The 21,111-nt window shown below is 38.3% G+C and overlaps 1 protein-coding gene across 1 annotated transcript; it reads right to left on the bottom strand.

Annotated features, from left to right (window-relative positions):
* Window positions 1-228: 228 nt before the first annotated feature.
* LOC139445504 (ras-like GTP-binding protein RHO) lies at window positions 229-21,043 on the bottom strand. The gene is made up of 4 exons (XM_071226646.1): window positions 20,944-21,043; window positions 19,590-19,758; window positions 9,491-9,874; window positions 229-2,774 (listed from the first exon to the last, which is right to left on the bottom strand). Exons 2-4 carry the CDS (start codon window positions 19,743-19,745, stop codon window positions 2,352-2,354), a joined length of 963 nt encoding a protein of 320 aa, XP_071082747.1. The 5' UTR covers window positions 19,746-19,758; window positions 20,944-21,043; the 3' UTR covers window positions 229-2,351.
* Window positions 21,044-21,111: the final 68 nt, after the last annotated feature.

Here is a 21,111-nt window from a genome sequence, read left to right as displayed (position 1 = left end):
CATCACGGCGTGTCAGCTTAATGTGGGAGGAAAGTCCAAGTAAAACCCATGAGCACGACGAGTACGGTGCTGACATACATAGAAACAAACAGTGCGAATAAGGGATTCGAACCCGCGGTCATAGGTTTCTGACACTATGGCCACTAAGGAAGACAACTCTGCAGGCGAATTGCCACTTTTTGCACGATATGATATGGGATGATTCAACAACAACCCGAAACTGGAAACGTACTTAAATTACTTTATTATTACAATACAAAGGTGGAAGAACGGGTAGACGTGTATGACGAGATGCCAAGACAGACAGCCGCAGACAGCAGAGATAGTAGTATCGATACAAGAGCCCACACCCATGATAGAACGGAGAAAAGCAAACGTACGGGTTACGGAGACTGTCGAACGATCACTCCTACATAATATGTACAATCACATTCCAAACAAAACGCATCCAGATGTTTACAAACTAATGTTTTGTCATGGTTCCAAAAAGTTAATTCAGTAAAATTTAGATACAATTTGTCCTGTTTTGTTTGAAATGTATAAATTGGTTACACCACAAGCAGAGACATACAGACATCATAGCAAGTAACAAAATTAAAACGAGACCCCAAAAATATGTCAGGAAATTCCGAAAAATGAGGGGAAATCCTTGAGTCCCAGATATGCTCTTGTGTATGGGTAAACAGACGGCGCTGTTCGTACACTGGACATAAAGCAAAAAGAAAATACAAAGAAAAACTAGAGTGTCACAAAAATGGTTGATACATTCACATGTGCAGAGCTTTACAAAAGAACCTGGCGTTTTGGACAATCGATCTAATGTCTATACGCACACAAAAAGTGGGTTTCATCTGCTGAGGTCAGACCTGCATATGTGACTTCCGGTCAACTCACTTGCAAACGACACACACAAGTAGCTAGAGGCCAATAACATAACTGTTTACACAGTAATAACTAGAACCAAAGGGATGATTAAAGTTCGATGGTGAACACAGAAATTAAAGCTAACTGTCTTATTGCTTACGAAAGTGTTTAATGTGACCCACCACCACCGTTACGGAGCAGGTGTATTTGCAATCGAAACAGCGAATTCCTGTTTTCACTGTGGACAGGTAATATTCGAGGGATATCCCTATACTCTGGAAGTTTCGATAAACAAGTTGTGATCACTAGGCTGTAGAATGAGTAATGCATCTACCCTTGGGCCCTCGTAAATGAGGGTTTCACTTTTCCGACTGACACACCGCCAACAGTAAAGCTTAAAATACTAAGTCGCGACGCAAACAGTACACATAAAACTGGATATAATTGCTATGGACAAAAGTTGGCCGAAGTAAGACCGAATTCCCTTCCTTACGTGTTCCACTGTCTGCCTCAATGGCAAAAGGTTGACTGTCGGTTTACAATATATGTATCGGAGAAAGACGTCCCTACATCCAAAAGCTAAAACATAAAATTTCCAAAGTTGCAAAAATGATGTAAGACTTTCCTGTCAACAAATAATTCCTTTAAAAGTATTTTGAGTAATTTCAAACTATTCTGTAAACATAAACTCTGCATGTCTAACGTGCGATTTGGTCGAAAACAGCATGACAGCAGTCATAAAGGCCTACACTGTCCTGTACAGCCAGTTGTTTCAAAACCCAGTGCATAGAGATTGCATGGGGTCGAAGTGCGTAGTTTCTTTACAACCAACACTAAAACGCACCATACAAACAAGTACGAAGTTTTCCTCAATACGACTTTTCATATTTACAATGAACGAGTGTACTTCCGGGTAACGCCCACTTTGAAATCATAGTCATTCAATATGCAGGCTTACCTTTCCTCTTCGCTAGTACTACAGACCCAGAACGCGCGTTACCACCACACATGGTTGTATACTTGATCATCATGCAATAATACATTTCCAATCATAATCCGAGTATACTTTTGGGTAATACCAGTTCTCTCTATACATACATGAAAGTTTATAGTGTACCATGCCTAAGTGGAATGATTTCCCAAGATTGAAAAGTACATGCTGTAAGGGGACTAGTTTCATGTCCTCAAGTAACAAATCTACAACTTGAGATATCATAATAAAGGGGCACATTAGCAAAATATATTGGGTGTTTAAGGCGTCTAGCTTATCGGCAGAGTTGCAGGCAAAGATTGACCATGGTTTCTGGTGCTGGAGGCGATCTACATGTCTATGACGTCAGTGATCACGTGTGGGGTGGAACGATGAGTACGTTATTAAGATAACCATTTGGATCGTCATTAACAGATCATAAATACACGACGACCAATGAAGCACCAAGAATGTAGAAATGGCAAAGAATTGTGTCCAGTAAACAAAGTAGTCCCTTTCACAACAATATACATCCGCCCTTCTTCTTCTTCCGAACCTGCAAGGCCGCTCTGGTGGCTGTTTCGAAGACTTCCCTCACTCCCTCCTTGGTTTTGGCAGAGCACTCGAGGTAAGCGTAAGCACTGATCTTCTCAGCCTGTGCACGCCCCTCCTCTGGTCTCACCGGCTCCTGCTTCATCTTCATCAGCTCTCGTTTGGTGTTTTCGTCGTTGCGCAGATCTTTCTTGTTCCCGACAAGGATGATGGGGACATTGGGGCAAAAATGGCGGACTTCCGGTGTCCACTTCTCTGGAATATTCTCTAAACTGTCGGGGCTGTCGATGGAAAAACACATAAGGATGACATCTGTATCTGGATACGACAACGGCCTGAGTCTGTCATAGTCCTCCTGTCCAGCTGTATCCCACAACGCCAGCTCAACCTGAAACACAAAATCATTATCATTAAAAAAATGAGAAAATTGTTCTTCCTTAATTGTGTTACAAAGAAAACCACAAAATGAGAGCCCAGCACCCTGAATTTAAATTATAGGTTATTATATGGCAGTGTTTCTTATCTTACCCCATATTAACCCGAGAACCCCCTATCAGTCATTGTCATGGGAAAGCCAGTTTGGCAGACGAGCAGACGAGCAGACGACGTACTAAGGGACGTAAGTCTAATTTCTTACCACCCGGGCTAATATCGATCCCCCCATTCAAAATGCATTGACAAACCATATCAGTCCGGCAGGTTGTGCCATACGGGTCTGGTTACTACACCCCCTGTGATATGACCCCCGTCTTCATCGTACATGCAAAATGGCTCACATCATTGATAGGTATATCTGTATTTTCATTGGTTAAGAGAGGGCCACTGGACCTTCCTAAAAGCACGGTCTTGCCCTGATACTCACCCTGCCATGCCAGTATTACTTTGGCAAGAGTGACATACCAACTGAAAACTCACCCATTTGTTTTTAAATACTCATAAATTCAGGGCTCTGTTTCACAGTGACCTAAGCACTTTCGAAAAGTATGTATGAGAGTTAAAGTAATCGTTCGCTAGATTTCTTTGTGGAACCTGGATTACTTTCCAGAGACCAATATTTACAAAGGGATCGTATCGCTACGACTATCGTAAGTTAATGTTCAAGCATTGGAGTTCCGACAGTCGTAGTTTCTTAATACAGGACTTCATAGAACATCCATAATATTCATTTCCGTATGGGTCGCATGGCTATTTGACTGAGGTTTCCAATCACATCTTTAAAAATAATGGTTGTATGCATGACAAATCGTGTAAATGTAAGCGCCAAAATAGGTCATATTGCGAGACATCAGGAGTTCGTTCCACAAAGGTGTCTCGGCGCTAAGAAGATGGTAACTCCCATACTTTAACACGATCGCTTTGTGGAACGGGCCGTTTGGTCACGCTCTTGTCGGAATGTCATATAAAATCGTTGGGGCCGGCATGTACAATTTATGTTCAACACAACCTTAAATTATATTCGACTGTTACTATGCATCCATGAAATCCCATAAGGATATGTTCTTGTGTAGTCACTTTGCAGAATGGGTCCTATGGGTTCCACATAACGTTCTCATTGCTGCGGTGTGTGGCCTACTAATGTTTGTTGAAAAGGTCTGGTCCCTCTTGTATGAATCGTTCATAAGGCTCTCAAGAGCAGTTGGAAGATTGGAAACGGTGGTATTTGTGTGGGTCGGTCCTCCACATCTGCAGTGGTTCAGACTTGTACATGTTGCTCCTTTACTTTCAATAAATAAGAAATTTAAAAAATCTAAAAATCTATTAGTTCATTAAGGGTCTGCAAATGTATCCAATCATTGTAATGACTCTCAGGCAACTTTGTAAAGAAAGAAATGTTCATGGTTACCCTTCGCCTTTTACAGGGTCCAGAAATATTTCAGAACACCCAGTTGGGTGATTCTTATGAAAGCCGTAAGCGTCACACTGAAAGAAGCTACACTAAAATATCTCATCACAATAGATTGTTGCGGGGAAGAGGACACCAGAAATGGGCTTCACACATTGAACCCATGACGGGAATCGAACCTGGGTCCTTGGCTAACGAGCAAACGCTTCACCCACAAGGCTATCACACCGCCCCACAATTGGTTGTGAAGTAATTCTCTAAGTGTTTGCAAACCAAATAGAGAAATCATAAGTGCTCAAAACATGAGTTCTTGTTTCATACAACAGAAATACTACTTTCTCCATTCACAACAGAACATTGTTTTCAATTACTAGAATAACCCATAAGAAAAAAGTTTGAGTTTTTGACAGGTTAAAAATACTAGAACATTCAAAAAGGCCAAAGTTACTTCATACATCTGGCATGTCTGAGACCCAAAAAATATCTGCACTATTAAAAACATGTAAAACATGGCATGACAGTACTTGTACCATAGATATTCAAGAATCACTCCATCATAGTTGTCGGAGAAATCGTGGAACTTTAACTAATTAAATTAAATTGAATTGAATTAAATTGAATTAAAATTAAATTAAATTAAATTAAATTAAATTAGATTATTTGATACTCCAGGATAACACCATGATAGTTGTCAGAGAAATCAGAAACTTTTTATTTCTTTTGGTCTTTAGACGAATCATAAGAAGTGTAAGGAAACAGGTTTAATTTCTTATTTTGCACCATTTACAAGCTTGCTTGCTGATCACAGCAAAGGGATATAACTTTATTCTTCTGGGGATAAAGGTTTGTTCATGCAATCAACTTGACATATATTTCGAAGGTACAAAGGATATCCATAAAAATCAAGCTGATCACCTAAGGTATGTTTTTCAAGCACAGATACAGCCCCATAAATGGATGCATACTGTTTGGGATTACAAGTTAATTTACAAGATAAATGCAACCAACTCATTAAAGTGGACACTTAATATACCCAATCACCTCACATTATTCTTAAATTTCTTGTATGCGTCCATAAGAGGGTGTGCATCCCCTTTCATTCAAAAAGCCATTCCAGCCAGCCAGCCATGCAAGAGAAGCCTTAAACTGCCTAGTATTTGTACTGCTGGTTATCTGGGATTGCAATAGTTTTGTTCTTTCAATGGCAAAACTCCATCTGACAACTGAGAGACTGCTTGTTTAAGCTCCCTCTTGTAATATTCAGGGATGGGAATCCATGTTTTTCAACAATGAAAGTTTGTTTGAAGTCTTGGGGACCACATGATGTATATGTATATGTATATGTATATTGCAATGGCATGTATAACAAAATTTATCCTTGAGGTAAAGAAATCCATGGAAAAGTCCTATCTGAATACCCTGCAATCAAGTAACATGAATGGACTGTACTTACTGAAATGGCATCATGCCTTTGACATCTAGGTCTAGTTCCTGATGGAAAACAAATTGATTGCAAGCCTAAACCAGCTTTATGTCTAATACATGTTGCATAAACATGTCATTAGATACTAATCAGCGGAATTTTCATTGTTCTCTCAAGGTATCACTTTTCACTATCCTGTTCAATGCTGTTCCCCATTATTTTTCACCATACACACTGGGTTACAATTTGTTGTCCCAATACGATATTTATGCTAGACTTCCTTTTATATTTACACAACACACATTCTTGTTTTTGTAAAAACTTGGGTTTATGGATCTGATATTTATCATGTACAATACCAAAAACAGATATTTTCCCTTTCTGGCAGCCATGGCTAGCAAATCAGCACAAGAACCTTGGGCAAGCAACTTGTATAATAGTACAGGACTTGTACCATATTCCAGCTTAAATATCTTGGCTGAAATAAAGCATTAGAAACAGAATTTGTTTCGAGATATTTCCAAACTTAATTAATAATTACATTGGTTAGAAGTAACACTTTCCAATTTTTAACAATTCAAAAACATAACTTTTCTTTCATTCTTCAAGAAAAGATGGTACATGTTCTTGGCAAGGCAGTGTTAATATTCTATTTGACACTACTTGAAATATACCATAGACATGTGTTGATCCCAAGGTCTTGTATCTGTTGCTCACATTAAGGTTTGAAAGATCACATAAGAAACATCAAATTTGCACATATTGCATTAAGTACAGAGCTTCATATAAGCTGCACGTTTGCATAAAATACACGAAAATATATCATAACCCAATTACTTTGGAGTTGTTTGCTTATGAAAATTCAAGAACTATTTATTTTAATCCAGTTGTATTACACGTAATTCCTCAGTGTGTCCTTTTCAGCTTGTGTACCTGAAATCTACACTTATGGATCAAATGCAGGCATCACATATCCCTAAACTCTACTGCAGTGAATAATGTACAAAAGGGCTTTGGCTTGCATGTTGTAACAGTCCTTGTGAGCTCATGTGACATGTGATAGTTGAGGCAGCAAATGAAGAGAAGAAATGAAGTTATCTGAAACAGCATTTTAAGAAAAATATTTAAAAAATGTATGTCTCTCATTCATTTAAAAATACCCTGGCCCCAAAGGAATAAAAATGTACCGAAATAGCCAAAGAAAACTATCAAATACCCAAAGTGAATAATGACGAGTAAATACTCAATTGATTAATTATCTTGAGCCCTTAAGTGACCTTAAAAGCAAAGTGGTCAAAGTAACATGATTATGAAGTCATAATGCTATGTTGAGATGAACATTATTTATATATACCATCTGCAATTGTTCATGCCACAAATCAATAACTTCATGTCATCCCTACATTAGGTGGACAGTGAAGTTTCTTAGGGTGGTTTAAATGTCATGCATTATTCTAAAGGGCAATTCATACAAAAACTAGTTGAAACCTGTGAAGTGTGTTCCTCATGCTAAATGCCAAAAGCTCATTAGTTATTCACAAAATATTCAAATTATGAATAATTATCGGAATAATCAGGAGACTGATTTTGGAGACCTTATGGAAAACTGTAAATACTCCAAGTTTGATACTTGGCATTAATTACTGTCACTTTTAAGCTCTCGATTTTTTCTTTCAACAATGCTTAATTTTGAAGCTGCAGCTTCAAGACTTACCCACAACTGTGCACAAAACTCAACAATCAGTTGAATTGGAACAATTTATTGGATGGGAGGTCGATCCAACAAGCTGACCAAGAGAGATACACATGGAGAACTCACAGAAGTATGTGATCTCTAAAGTACTGAATACTCGAGACACCCTTCAAATATGATTGCAAGAGCAAAGCAGAACAGATTTTATATTTCAATATCTCAAAAACTAGTCATCGATACCCAAAATCGATGAATTGAAGGAATTTTTGTACTTTGTGGGATTTTTCTATTCTTAATATTGAAAATTCTGATCCAAGGGTGTAGCCAAATCGTTTTAGAAAGCTGACATCTGAATGGCTGAAGCCAAATTGCATCAAGATTGGGTTATAAAATTTTGCCAACGGTTTACCATTTGCAACCAGATTTTTATCATAAAGGAGTAAATTATTTGGATTTGATTTAGATTGACTCCTACACATTTCTTGGTAGCGCTCCAGCAACATCTTTCTTTGTGAAAACATTTGTTGGTATACCCTTTTAGTTCACCAACACTTCGTTACAATCTGATGTGCTATAGGTCATAGTTAACATCTCCTGACAAGCTAGGCTAGATATACACACTGAAGTAATCCTGTATCATGTGTATGGTAGTCAAAAACAAAAAGAAAAGTCAATAATCTCCAATCAAGTAATGTATTTATTATAGACAAAAAATGTTAAGGTTATAAGATTAGTTGTAAAATGGCACTCATTTCATTTTGTCTTCAATATGTCTAATTTCTGTGGAGATTTCAAGCCGAGAGGCTAGCCTGCTTCACTGCAAGAACAGTACTCTCTACCACCAAGAACAACGCTGAGGAAACCCAGCCATGATCAGAGAGGATGCATCTACCTACTGGTTATGAATTGCATAAATGCATGAATGAATTAACTCCCAAGACAATATGAAAAGGATTTATTCACAGTCATGATCTAGATAATAAAGTAGTATTAAACATAGCTTATAGACAAAAGACATACACAACTACATGTACAGAGAACCAGGCAAAATGATGAGCTAGCAAGAATATGAGAATACAAGATTAGGCGATTCATGACCAATACACAGTTTATCTGAATTTTCTTGCACCTTGCAATAAGTTGCACATTAGGACATATAGCTGATAACAACCTTGGCATTTGCCACTATTCTCACACCAACTGCCTGCCTCTTGAGACCAAATTCAAAGTACAGTTCATGAACTGTTTTCTGTTTGTCAGCCGTTGAAGACAAGATTACTCCAGTAAGCATCATATGTACTACAAGGCAAATAAATGTGGAAAAATACTTTGTTAAAATACTACCTCAGTTTCTAAGGCCGAGTAATTGTGATCATATCCAGTGGACAGTGGGGTGAGAACACGGAACATACAACCGTTTACATACTTCCCTTGATGAATCATATACACCATCAGTCTGTAATTAGGAACACAAACTCATGCACTTGCGTTTGCTTTTTTGATTCACACATTCTGGAGGCAGGGAGGGGGACGAGGTGGGGGAATGAAAGGTAAATGGAATTTAAATGCAGCCACAGGCAAAGTAAAGAGACTGACAGCAAATGCATCCATACATCACTGGGCCTTGACAAGTACCATAATACTCGCTCTCCAAGTCAGTGTGTTGATAGGCAGATCCATACTCATCAAGCAAATAAGGGAAGAGATCCCTAAAGATAATCTCTATCAGTCCTGCTGGGAAGCTGGTGACATTCAATACAATGATCATGTACACCTGAACAACCAACACTGGCACAGTAGCTTGCGGCAGCTGTCAGCCCTGGGACATGGCAAGGCTGAGCCTATGCTGCCGGGAAATAAAACCTCCTGTCTTAGCAGTGAAGAAATCGGCTGAGCGGTTGTGAAATATTACATAGGACTGTCACTTTGCCATCTGCCTCCAGCTCACATAGACAGTTGTGTAAGGTTGGCCACTGAATATCCGCTGAGCCTGGCTCTACACTGGAAAGAAAGAATTACGCATACATGTGAGATGTCCAGCTAATGTTGGTTCCTCCTCCCTGGCAGACGTGCCTTTCCCGTGCAGGTTGTTGCAGTTCCAGAGGTCTAAAGCAAGGTGCACTTGCCCTTCCTCTTCTTCTTTACTTGCAAGGCAGCTCTTGTGGCTGTTTCAAAGACTTCCCTAACCCCTTCCTTGGTCTTGGCAGAGCACTCAAGGTAGGCAAAAGCACCTATCTTCTCTGCCATTGCACGGCCTTCTTCCGTTTTAACTGGTTCTTGTTTCATCTTGGACAGTTCTCTCCTAGTGTTATCATCATTCCTGAGATCCTTTTTGTTGCCTACTAATATGATAGGTACATTAGGACAGAAATGCTTCACTTCTGGTGTCCACTTCTCTGGAATATTCTCTAAACTGTCGGGGCTGTCGATGGAAAAACACATAAGGATGACATCTGTATCTGGATAAGACAAAGGCCTGAGTCTGTCATAGTCCTCCTGTCCAGCTGTATCCCACAACGCCAGCTCAACCTGAAACACAAAATGATTATCATTGAAAAATGAGAAAATAGTCTTACCCTTGCAAGTAAATAAAATGATGATGAAGAAGAGTCTTGTTTAATACTAGCAGATTCTAGACGACTGACAATATTAAATAAACATTAATGTAGAACTGACATTTCAATTACTTGTATGACTTATCCTCTATTCTTACTGAATTTATGTGTGTGAATACAGTAACAGTCTTATAGAAAGTTGTGAAACAGATTAAGGAAGGAACAATAACAGATACAGATTTTTTCCATGCCGTGCATTTCGGTAGAAACTGATGCAGTTATAAGATACAGAACTAGGCCTCTGCCCTGGACAGATTCAAACATAAGGAAGGGCATAGCGGATTTGCTACAAGAAGAAATCCCATACATGACATACATCTATTGTTAGTATCATTGTTTGGATATTTCACCAAAATGTTTAGCAGACAGATTCAAACCATCTCCAGCTACTGCCTTTTCAATAATGAATGACAAAATCACAAGAACATCTAACACTTTAACAGAAGAAGCAAACTCTGACAAATGGCTTTCAAAGTTCCTCTTTTCGAGCAAAAGCGCATTTGATGCATACGGTTTCATTTTGGGAGCTGTCAAAACATTGTGTTCATATATGGCTAACTATAAAGGCCCAAGTATTTCTCCCAGGGGAGAAACATTTTAGCCTAGCCCATGCCCACCAAGTGGAGGGGTGACTGAAATATGAGCCTGATAGAGATTTCTGCTTTGGCCATTTGGCTGTGTAGGCATTTGCCGTATGTCATTGAATGGTACTTTTAAACTGAGGAGTAAAGAAATGATAAAAATCCAAAAGGAAATTTTCTTAATAATTATTGAAAAAAAAAACATTCAAATCATTGTTTCTTGTCAATAACTACAAAATATATACACCAAACTCTGGCAATAAACTTGGTGTATGTTTTTTCAACAATCATAGCAAATCTACATTAGAATTTTCCATAGAAATGAACAAAAAAAACCAAAATGTGTACTAATCATCAATCATTCAATCTTTCCAAAGAAATGTTCCAATGTTCTACACATTCTCCCACCAATGTCCAACATACTCCTCCCTGTCAGTCTTAGGCCATCTTCCCCGGGCAAGGCAGTTAGCCGACTATAAAAGTCCTGTTTCGTCCCTTGCCGAACTAGGCTGGAATTCTGGAGTTTCATTTTGACTGGACTAACGAGTTTATGCATAGTCCAATCAAAATCATGTAACACACGACATGGATTTCAACATGCAGATTTCGGCTGACTGCAGGATTTGCAAAGCATGTCTACCACAAACTGGGCGTCCAGATATTTGATTCACTTTGCAGGGTATGGCCCGTTATATTACAATATAGATATTGATTATCAATCAGATCGACTTGAATGGGCACCGCCATTTTGTTGGAAATGCAGTGAGTGAGTGACTTGAGTTTTATAACGCCGCTTTTAACAGTATTCCAGTTATATCACGGCGTGTCAGCTTAATGTGGGAGGAAAGCCAGAAGTGATGCAGGTCTCAGACGTTTATCACTTCGGTGAAACCCACGAGCACGGGTATGGTGCTGACAAACCAAGAAACATAATTGTGGCGAACCGGGATTCGAACCCACAATCATAGGTTTCTGGCGTGCCCAAGGGACGCAACTCTGCACAACGGATCGCGGCGCCTTAGACGACTGGGCAACCCGTGCCCCCTGTTGGAAATGCAGGTTACATAGAGATGGAATCTGATTAGTCAATTGGAGGGACATTGAAGGGACATAACTCACAATAGGCACTGGTGGCGCTACAATCTAGCCAAGAAATTCCAGCCTAATTTGGCAAGGTTGGAAACTGGAAATTTAGAGTCGGTTAACTCCCTTGCCTCGAGAACATGGTCTTAGGCATCCATATTCTTGCTTTCTGAATAACACAGAAGGGCATTCTGTCCCCTTGTGCCACCTGCAGTATGCCATCCTTCTGTCTTGTCTCAGAACATTCTCTAGCTGTAGATCATGGATCACTTGGATACATACTATGTTAAAGTATTTTCTTAGAATAAACATGTGTTGTGTCTCTTAACAAAAATCTGTCTACATTCCCCTCCACGACCCGGCTTTGTTTACAGTCAGTCCTTGGCTACACCTTTCTCCCCTTACAACTTTTACAGATGGAACTGTCAAATGTCAGAAGTTATGAATGTCTTGAGATATTTCAAATATCTTTTCGAAATATCTATCCATGATTGTTATTTGGAAATTGTATTTATAGGCCGATTTACTCTCAGAAATCCCTGGAGTAAATGGAGTGACAATTGAGCAAACATATGCCTTTGAACTACTAATATTAATATTTTCAGAAGAGCAGTCCAAGTGCAGTACTATTTCAACAGCTTGAAGTCAAGATTGTCACTGCCATCTTTGGGAGAGGTCCACTATTTGTAGGGAACACAGGCCTTTAAAGGCACACCATGGTCTAACTTTCCAACATCTGTAGCTAGCTGGTGTTATCAGTTTTATCATGAGGAAGTAGGACCCATGATTATATGTATCAATTGTAGCATTAGAAATAGGCACTTGTCCTGTAGTCCTTGTCAAACTGCATAATAGTTAAGGTATCATAAGGACTAGTAGAAATTTGCCGTACATATCTTGATACAGAAAATCCAGCTATAAGACTGAGAAAAGTCCATAGACTCGCCGTAAAGAAGGAAAACTAAGAACTGAGTAAAACCCATCAACATGACACTATTCTGTCAAGTCAACTATTCTGTATGAGAAAATTATAAGAAACAACAAGTTTACGTACTGTATTATGACAGGCAGCAAGGAAAAGCTGATCACTCTTGATATCATCAGGCCTGTTTCGTGTCCGAAAGACGACCAAGAACATTGTGAGGAATTAAAAAAATAGTTTGTCCTTGCTTATTGATATCGATGCGAGATGAACAAGGACAATCGATATGGGGTTAAATGTGAATCGATGACAAATTAAGTGCATCGGGTATCATGTCGTGTAAAGTCCCAGTGAATCGCGATATCACTACTATTTAGGGAGAAATATCTTAATCTCTCTCCAACCCCTTTTCCAGCTCCTCAACCTAAGCCCAGTGCTGGACAGGTCCAGAATTCTAAGAGACAGTGTGATGAAGAAGAGTGGTTGGTTTGTTGTTTTTCGCCACACACAGCAATATTCCAGCTACATGACAGAGGTCTGTAAATAATCGAGTCTGGGCCAGACAATCCAGTGATTGACATCATGAGCATCGGACCACGCAATTGAGATTGATGACTTGCTTCAAACAAGTCAGAGAGCCTGACCACCCGATACCATAGTTGACTTTTACGACAAGCATGGGTTGCTGAAGACCTATTCTACCCTGGATCATCACGGGTCTGAGTGAGTGAGTGAGTGGGTTGGGTATAACGCCACTTTTAAAAGTATTCCAGTTATTCTCAGACGTTACCCACTTTGGTGAAACCAACGAGCACGATATGGTGCTGACAAATTTAGAAACATAATCTGGGCGAACCAGGCTTCAAACCCACAATCATATGTTTCCAAGGGATGCAACTCTGCACAGCAAATCACAGCAACTTAGACGACTAGGCCACTCATGGGCCCCCTGAAGAAGAGAGCAACCTAAACGTTTTCCAGGACAGTCAAAGTCAGCCTGCAAGTGGAGAACATCCTGGCAATATTTTGGGCCTATCTAGTAGCTTACACAAAATATTTTATAGGATGAAACACTGCCACAAAAATGACACCACACCTTGAACATGGCACACACATTTTCCATTTGGGGTAGAGATAAACTGTGTGAAAAGAATATGACCTGACACCAAAAAAAACCCAACATATCCTCCAAACCAGAAATAAAACCAGAAAATGAAGTAATATCTGTCATTCAGAAAAGCCTTTTGTCAAAAATGGCACAGTGACAATAGAATTCCCCTCTTAATGACAAACAGCAAACTGATAGATAAACCATGTAAATCAATCAAAAGGGAGATAAGCCATAGGGCCATGAACTACAGAAACACTTCCTGTTACAGCTTGGTGAACTACAATATCTCCATAGACACTTTTTAATCTATCAAAAGGTATAACAGACTAATGTACAACATGAGAAATGTTTACACACACAATTCAACAAGCTTTTCTCATTACCATACAACTGGAAAATTCAAACAAAATCTTGTGTAAGCAGACAATTTGACATTGGAATAGGTGACTAGTGGTGCAGTCTGCGATTTTAGCCAATAGTCCGAACTCCAAGACAAGTAAAGTTATGTTTTGTCTGGTAATCTCTCCTAATAATACGGCATATAAATAAATAACACTAGATTCTCATGACAAAAATGCTAAGTTCAGGCCTAGCCTCAAATGTTTTTGGTATAGACCAGTATTGTGAACAGTTCATGTCGAAATAAGAACTCAAAAATGTATTACAATCATTCATGTGAACAATTAAACATAAAATGAATGTAAAAGACGAAAAATTCAGAGACTAACATTACTCCTTCTACATGTAGTTACATAGAGATATTTCCTACTTGATCAAAACCTGCATGTTAACCACAATATGGCAGACACTGAATACCTGATTGTACTCTGAATCAAAATCTGTTTCTTTTATTAACACAAAATGCAACTACTATTGAATCGTAAAGACATCATTCATGGTCATCTAGGGCTAAACTTTGAATAACATTGTATACCACAATATTGATGTATAGATACATTGGTAAATTGATACTACAATTTTAGAACATGGGACTACCATGAATAATTGAGTACAAGATATGGAACTTAAGACGATAATACCAGAGGTATGAACAGCATGACTAACATGACCATGAACCACTTTCTCTGAAGAGAATCTGAAACTGATTTTATGTTCTTTCCCCCATAATAGTTGATTTGTCACTTCAATATCATTTCATTTAAAAATAATTAGACTATGATAATGGCAAAATCCTAATGGTAGGCACATCTGTAGGAGATAAAAGCCAGCCACTATATACACTGTAAAGACATGTAGCCACATCTGTCATGTTAGAAGTTATCCATCAAGGGTATGACAAGGGGCATATTCTTAATCCTTTAAATCAATCAAAACACCAGCTTCAGAACTCTTGAAATTCATCTTCATAGCATTTAACATGTCCTCACATATTTTAGTCTATGTATAACTATCAATTAATGTCCTTTATCAAACCAAAGCCAGTATTTCTCTTCTAGAAGAGTGACCCAGTGCCACCAGTCATTAGACCTTCAACTAACTGGTTTGAATTGTGTGCATTGGATCACAAGTACTGTATTCAACCCATTAAGCGCTCATGGCGCTTAAACAAAGACAGAAAGGGTGGGCGCTTATTGGGGACAATTCAGGTCAAATTGGCGTAAATTCATCAGTAAGCCTTACCGTATTTTCTTGAGAATAGTGCACACTTTTTTTCCAAAAAACACAGCTGTGTAGAAGGGGGTGTGAATTATACACGAATTAATGAGTTTCTGATGTTTTTTCCCCCATGGACATAACACCGGAATTACTATGTCAACAAATCCATACTGAAGTTTGCAAATTATTCATGTTATTACACTGTCTGGCTATAAAAAGTGTTCTTTGTAAATCTGGACTTTTGTTTGTAACTTATTTCATTAATTTTATTCAAAATTCCTTTTAATATTGTTTTAATTAATTTCGCCGAAATCGTGTGTGAAGCGATCGGAAGATCGCACAACTCACCGTCATTAACAGCAACCACGGTCAGATTACCGCTATTGACACCTTGAAACGAACTTAAGTCGACAGAGAATGGATACATATATCATAAATGCCATACTTTTAATCGTTAAAAGTCATATTTGTTTTTGTTGGACGATACTATGTCAACACGTAATTCTCGCGATCACGTGCACGGGAGCCTTGACGGTGACTGGTCAGACTGGTTCCATGTTAAAAATAATACCCGGCAATAGCGATCAGCTGCTTCGCTGAGGGTTATTATTATTTTAAATATGTTTAGTAAAAGCTGCATCTAAATTAACAAGATATTGGAATATATTATTCCTGATCAGGGTTAGAAACTAACAGTTTTTGTACACTAGTCCTTATAATGATAACATACAGCCAAACCCTTAAAATGGGCCAATTTCTACTAGTCCTTAGTTTGGTAAGGACTACAGGACTAGTGCCAATTTCTAACGCTGCTGATAAAAAAATAGTTTCAGATACAACTTTTGCCGATCCTTGCATTTAAAATCCTGTAAAGTTATATCATTGGGTGTGTCTTGACCGAATCACCGGTAGATTCCAAGAAAACGTGTGTACAGCTGATTGCTGTGTCCGGCATAGTTTACGGGAAAATGCACAAGGTAATCTTAATCCCTGGATATAAAACGATGCCTAGCTGAACAAAAAATACAATTTAAACGGTAAACAACATGTCTGGTGATTTTTTTATCTCAATTTCGAATTTGTATACTGACGAAATTTCTCATCACCCGTTTGTTTGCCGGACTTCGCTGAAGCGGTACGGTGTAATTTTTTTCTGCGCATAATATTCAAAGACACAAATATCTAAAATAAACAGAATACAGTCATGCCCCGCTTATACGGACTTCAAATATCCGGAAACCTCGGTTCCCGGACGATTTTCATTTAAAACGAAATAATTACTATATAAATTTTCGGAACTGGGAAGGGGCACTTATTGGGGGAGGGGCGCTTAATGGGTCGAATATGGTAACCTAATGAAGAAAAGCATTTTGTTCTTTCATATAGACAATCATTTGTAGCCTTCTCAGACACTTCAAGACTTATGGCTTTCGAAATTACCTGCACAATTGTTTCTATGCATTGACAAGTGTTAATTACAACACTGCCTTTTCCTGAAGCCAAAATAGGGGCGGTCGGGTAGCCTAGTGGTCGAATCCTGACGTGGGTACAATGTGTGAAGCCCATTTCTGGTGTCCCCCGCCGTGATATTGCTGGAATATTGCTAAAAGCGGCGTAAAACCATACTCGCTCACTCACTCGCTGAAGCCAAAATAATCTGAGAGTTGATGTGACAGAGAATGACACCAGTAAACCTTGATCCAAGCCTTAAACAATATGCATTCCAAAACTGTCGAAATGGGTCAGGCGATAAAAACCTGTGTGGGGCTGTATAAGAGTTCAAACCTTACACGTAATGGTAGATAAAGACATCTTCACACTAAAGATTTTAGATAAAGGCTGACATAAACCTTGAACTATCCAAGTTAATTTAACCTTTGAACAATACTTTGACATAACAGGGGTGTGGCAACACTATGCCAGAACACTAGAACAGACTTGCAATGTTGCTAAGAAGTGGAATTTTGTATGTTAGTTTCCTGTGGAAATGATGAATATTCACAATAAATTATATAGAAAAAATATTGACTGGTATTTTGACAGAATTTTTATTCCCCTGGCCCAAGAGATTAATTTACCGGAGTTGTCAAATATAACTATTTGTCAAAAGTTAACTGTACACTCTATCTCAAAACAAAATGGAAACGACCTGAATTGCCTTAGTGGCTGCTTGATGAAAAACAATTTGATTATACAAATATGTGGTAGCCCAAAGTAATGAAACCATGATAAAAAAATGTTAACATGTTCGCGAAATCCTGAACTGTTCAGAACGTGTGTAAGGGTCATAATCTGGGCAAAACTTGGAATCAAACCCACAGACATCTTATGTGAATACCCATAATTCAAAATGCACCATATTTTGAGAGATAATCAAACCATAATCATTCTGTAAAGCCTGAGAGATTGTAGCAATTGTAGAACACTCATAAAATATTTCTATTTCAGATAAATTCTTCTCAATCACTAAGTTTGTTTATATTGTGAAACTAGCAACATCCTAACACCAGACAATGGGTGTCGGCCACCTACTGTGATGTCCTATTTTCAATGATACATTGCTCAAAACATGTACTGTGCCGGTAACTATTGCAAAGATTGCTTTATCTACAGACCTAAATCTTTCAGGTGACATCTCTATTTCGTCAGTGCCAAAGCTTTCCTTGTCTGAACAAGGATAACTTATGTGAAAAGTTTGGGCATAGCTAATAAAGTGTGAAATAATCTCCTTCCTCGTTAAGCAATTTTATAAATTAAGGGACATCAGTGACTGAACACATAAGTTAACCTTTCAAATGCCATCGCCCTTATGTTAGCTTCTTGAAGCACTATAAATATCTAATTTCACCAGGCATTGCAAAATAGTTTCATCATTCATTTAATCTGAGGCAAAATGCAATATCTACACTATTAGCAATTATTTCTCATATAGACATCAATGATTTTAACTACAAATTATGTATGATACTCCTTACATTCTAAAGCACAGCATTCGGTTACACATTACAACTATCATATTCAAGTTTGTTATGTACAGCATTGATGATTCAGAATGTAATCACCAACGTGCTACATGACATGTCAAAATGCGCAAGTGGTGGAATTATTCCACAAGACATTTTCTTCCAAAAGCAAGCATATCATTAGACAAGTCAACAAGGTCATATAATGACAAGTACAGTACTAACATATGTAAGGTTACCAATCACACCTGATTGATACAGGCCACTAGCAAGCAGAAGTATAGAAAGCAATGAGACAGATGTGTGGTTGTGATTGGATTCATTCAACACCATGACAAGTCCCCTAGAAAACTTTTGTATGCTGTTATTTGAATGTAAATCAAATACATGCATCATATCAACCTGAATGTCATGCAAGGTTAGGGAATGAAATGAAACATGAAGCAAAATGCCAAACCATACAACTATTATAAACTATTTTCAGTGTCCATTCTTAACACTAATTGAATCCAACAAATTTGCAAGCAAAAATAAGGAAGAAAGAAGAAAGAAAAAACATGCAAACATGAAAATAAACTCACCCAAGAACTTAGGACCAGACAGAAGTAAAATCAAAGCTGCCTCATCATAAGACATGAAAGCTGCCAGCGTACTCAAACAAGACATGTCTTTCGTCCAAAAAATAAATCAACCAAGCTTTACATGAATTTGGTGATGAAATGAAAGCCTCAGCTAAGCATTAACTGGCGTAATCACTGCATTATTTAAAGAGTGACGGACACCCAGCGGGAAATTCACACCAACACAACCCGCTGCAGCAGCACACGACACAGGCAGGGAGACACGGGGAGCACTAGTCCCTCCTCAACACAGTGAGTATATCGTACATGTTCATATACGTATTATGTCCCTTGAAACATTTAAGCATTATCATTCTAGAATATCTAATATTTCATTGAAGCAAACAAAATCACCAAAAGTTCACAATCGGTTGTGCAATTTCATCATACACATTTAGCTCAATGAATTGATTCATTTCAAGCAATACCAATGTGATTGCAGTATGTTTTATCAAAGTATAAAATACATATTGATTAGATATCAAAAGATAAAGATGTTTGTTTGTGTGATTATAAATTAATGAAGTCAATGCTTTTTGCATGTCAAAACTGTGCAGGGTCAACAGTGCAGCAAATATAATTTCAACAGAACACACAGTTGAAAAAGCAGGATTCTGCACTAGAATTCTACTGCAATTTAGGGTTTTGTTCAGTTAAAAGCACACTTAGGCAATGTGACAATTCATTTAACAATGCTATCCTACTCAAAATGAACAGTCAGAACAAACTTACCTGTTTTCCGTCAACTTCAATATCTGCTACATAATTTTCAAAAACAGTTGGCACATAAACTTCAGGGAACTGATCTTTGCTGAAGACGATGAGAAGACATGTTTTACCACAGGCACCATCCCCAACTATTACTAGCTTCTTTCTTATAGCAGCCATGGCTAGTTACTTCCTGAAAAAAAAAACACATCACAATGAGTACAAGGAAACAAACATCCCCAATGTCCATGAGTACAAGTAAACAATGATGATCAGGGAATAATCGAGTATGCGCCAGTTGTTCAAATATTACAAATCATCTTTGCACATCTGGTTGTGCAAAAGGTAAGCTATGAATATTTGACAGTAGTCAGTGGTCACGGCAAATTCAAATATCCTGTGGATGTACAATAGGCAAAGAAAATCCTCAGAAATAACCTTCCTTCTGACAAAGTTGGGTATCCTACTCCAGAATCAATACAATGTATGCAGGGGAATAAAATACACTACTATATACCAAAATGTGTTATGATATTTATAGATGTGCTAAAGTTAGAAAAGGAACGTTTCTAATAAAAGCTATGAGTCACTATCGTCCTGGCTACTCCACTGAAACTACAAAATGTTTGTGTCCAATCATATGCTGAACAGAAGGGTGGGGTCCTAATGAGATGACAGTTTGCGACCTTATTGACTTTGCAAGAAGATAAGCCCCAGAGTATACCATATTGGCAATGTAACCACAAATAAATCGAGCAAAAAGCAAGATATACGTACACACGCAGTGTTTAGAAAGACGAAATTGATCTGTAAACTATCTTGATCGTACGACACGAGGAAAGAGGTCGAACGGCTTTGTTTCCGTTGCTCATGGAGTGGATGCATTCGATTCCTTATGCCTAAATCTCACGAATAATACTTAATTTCAACCAAAGCCTAAATTTTTTAATGCCAAGGACGAGTTGGGAGTTGTTACGTTCGATGTGAAATAACAAAATACACCAGAAAATGTTTCAGTCTACCGGTCCTCCCTGGCTGATGATGTCATCAACATGGCGATTTGTTCAAACAGTCATGTATCGTTCAATTTGAGCGCCATTTTGTCAGTAGATAAAACGATTAGTACGACTTAACTTGCTCCAATTCGTCAATAATTGCATATAGATCTTCAGTGAAACGCGCAAAACTTACTAGATTCAGCAACGTTCCTGAAAATTAAGATTGAGGTGCGAGGTTAGCCCAATGCAGTATTACCATAAATGGCGTTTGCTCATTATCCGCCGATAGCAAATTTTCAAGTCAAATAAAACTAATACGGACACATCGATACAATACACAACCTATCTAGAGATAAGAAAACACATGCAAGTCTAAATACCTGAGGAAAATCCCCGTTTTGGAGGTTATTTTGATGTGATATTGTCGTTTTTCCGATCGTGATACATCAACGGTCAACCACACCTCAATTGACGCTAGAGGGGGATAGTGCAATTGCTTCTGGAATTTGTTGTGACGTAGTTCCGGTACTTTCGAGCTTTCACTTCCG

The sequence above is a fragment of the Haliotis cracherodii genome, unplaced genomic scaffold, assembly GCF_022045235.1.
Source record: "Haliotis cracherodii isolate W230 unplaced genomic scaffold, xgHalCrac1.p SCAF_6, whole genome shotgun sequence".
NCBI classification, from domain to species: Eukaryota; Metazoa; Mollusca; class Gastropoda; order Lepetellida; family Haliotidae; genus Haliotis; species Haliotis cracherodii.
Note: the sequence above shows the minus strand (reverse complement) of the source record. Positions and strands in the feature narration are given on the sequence as shown.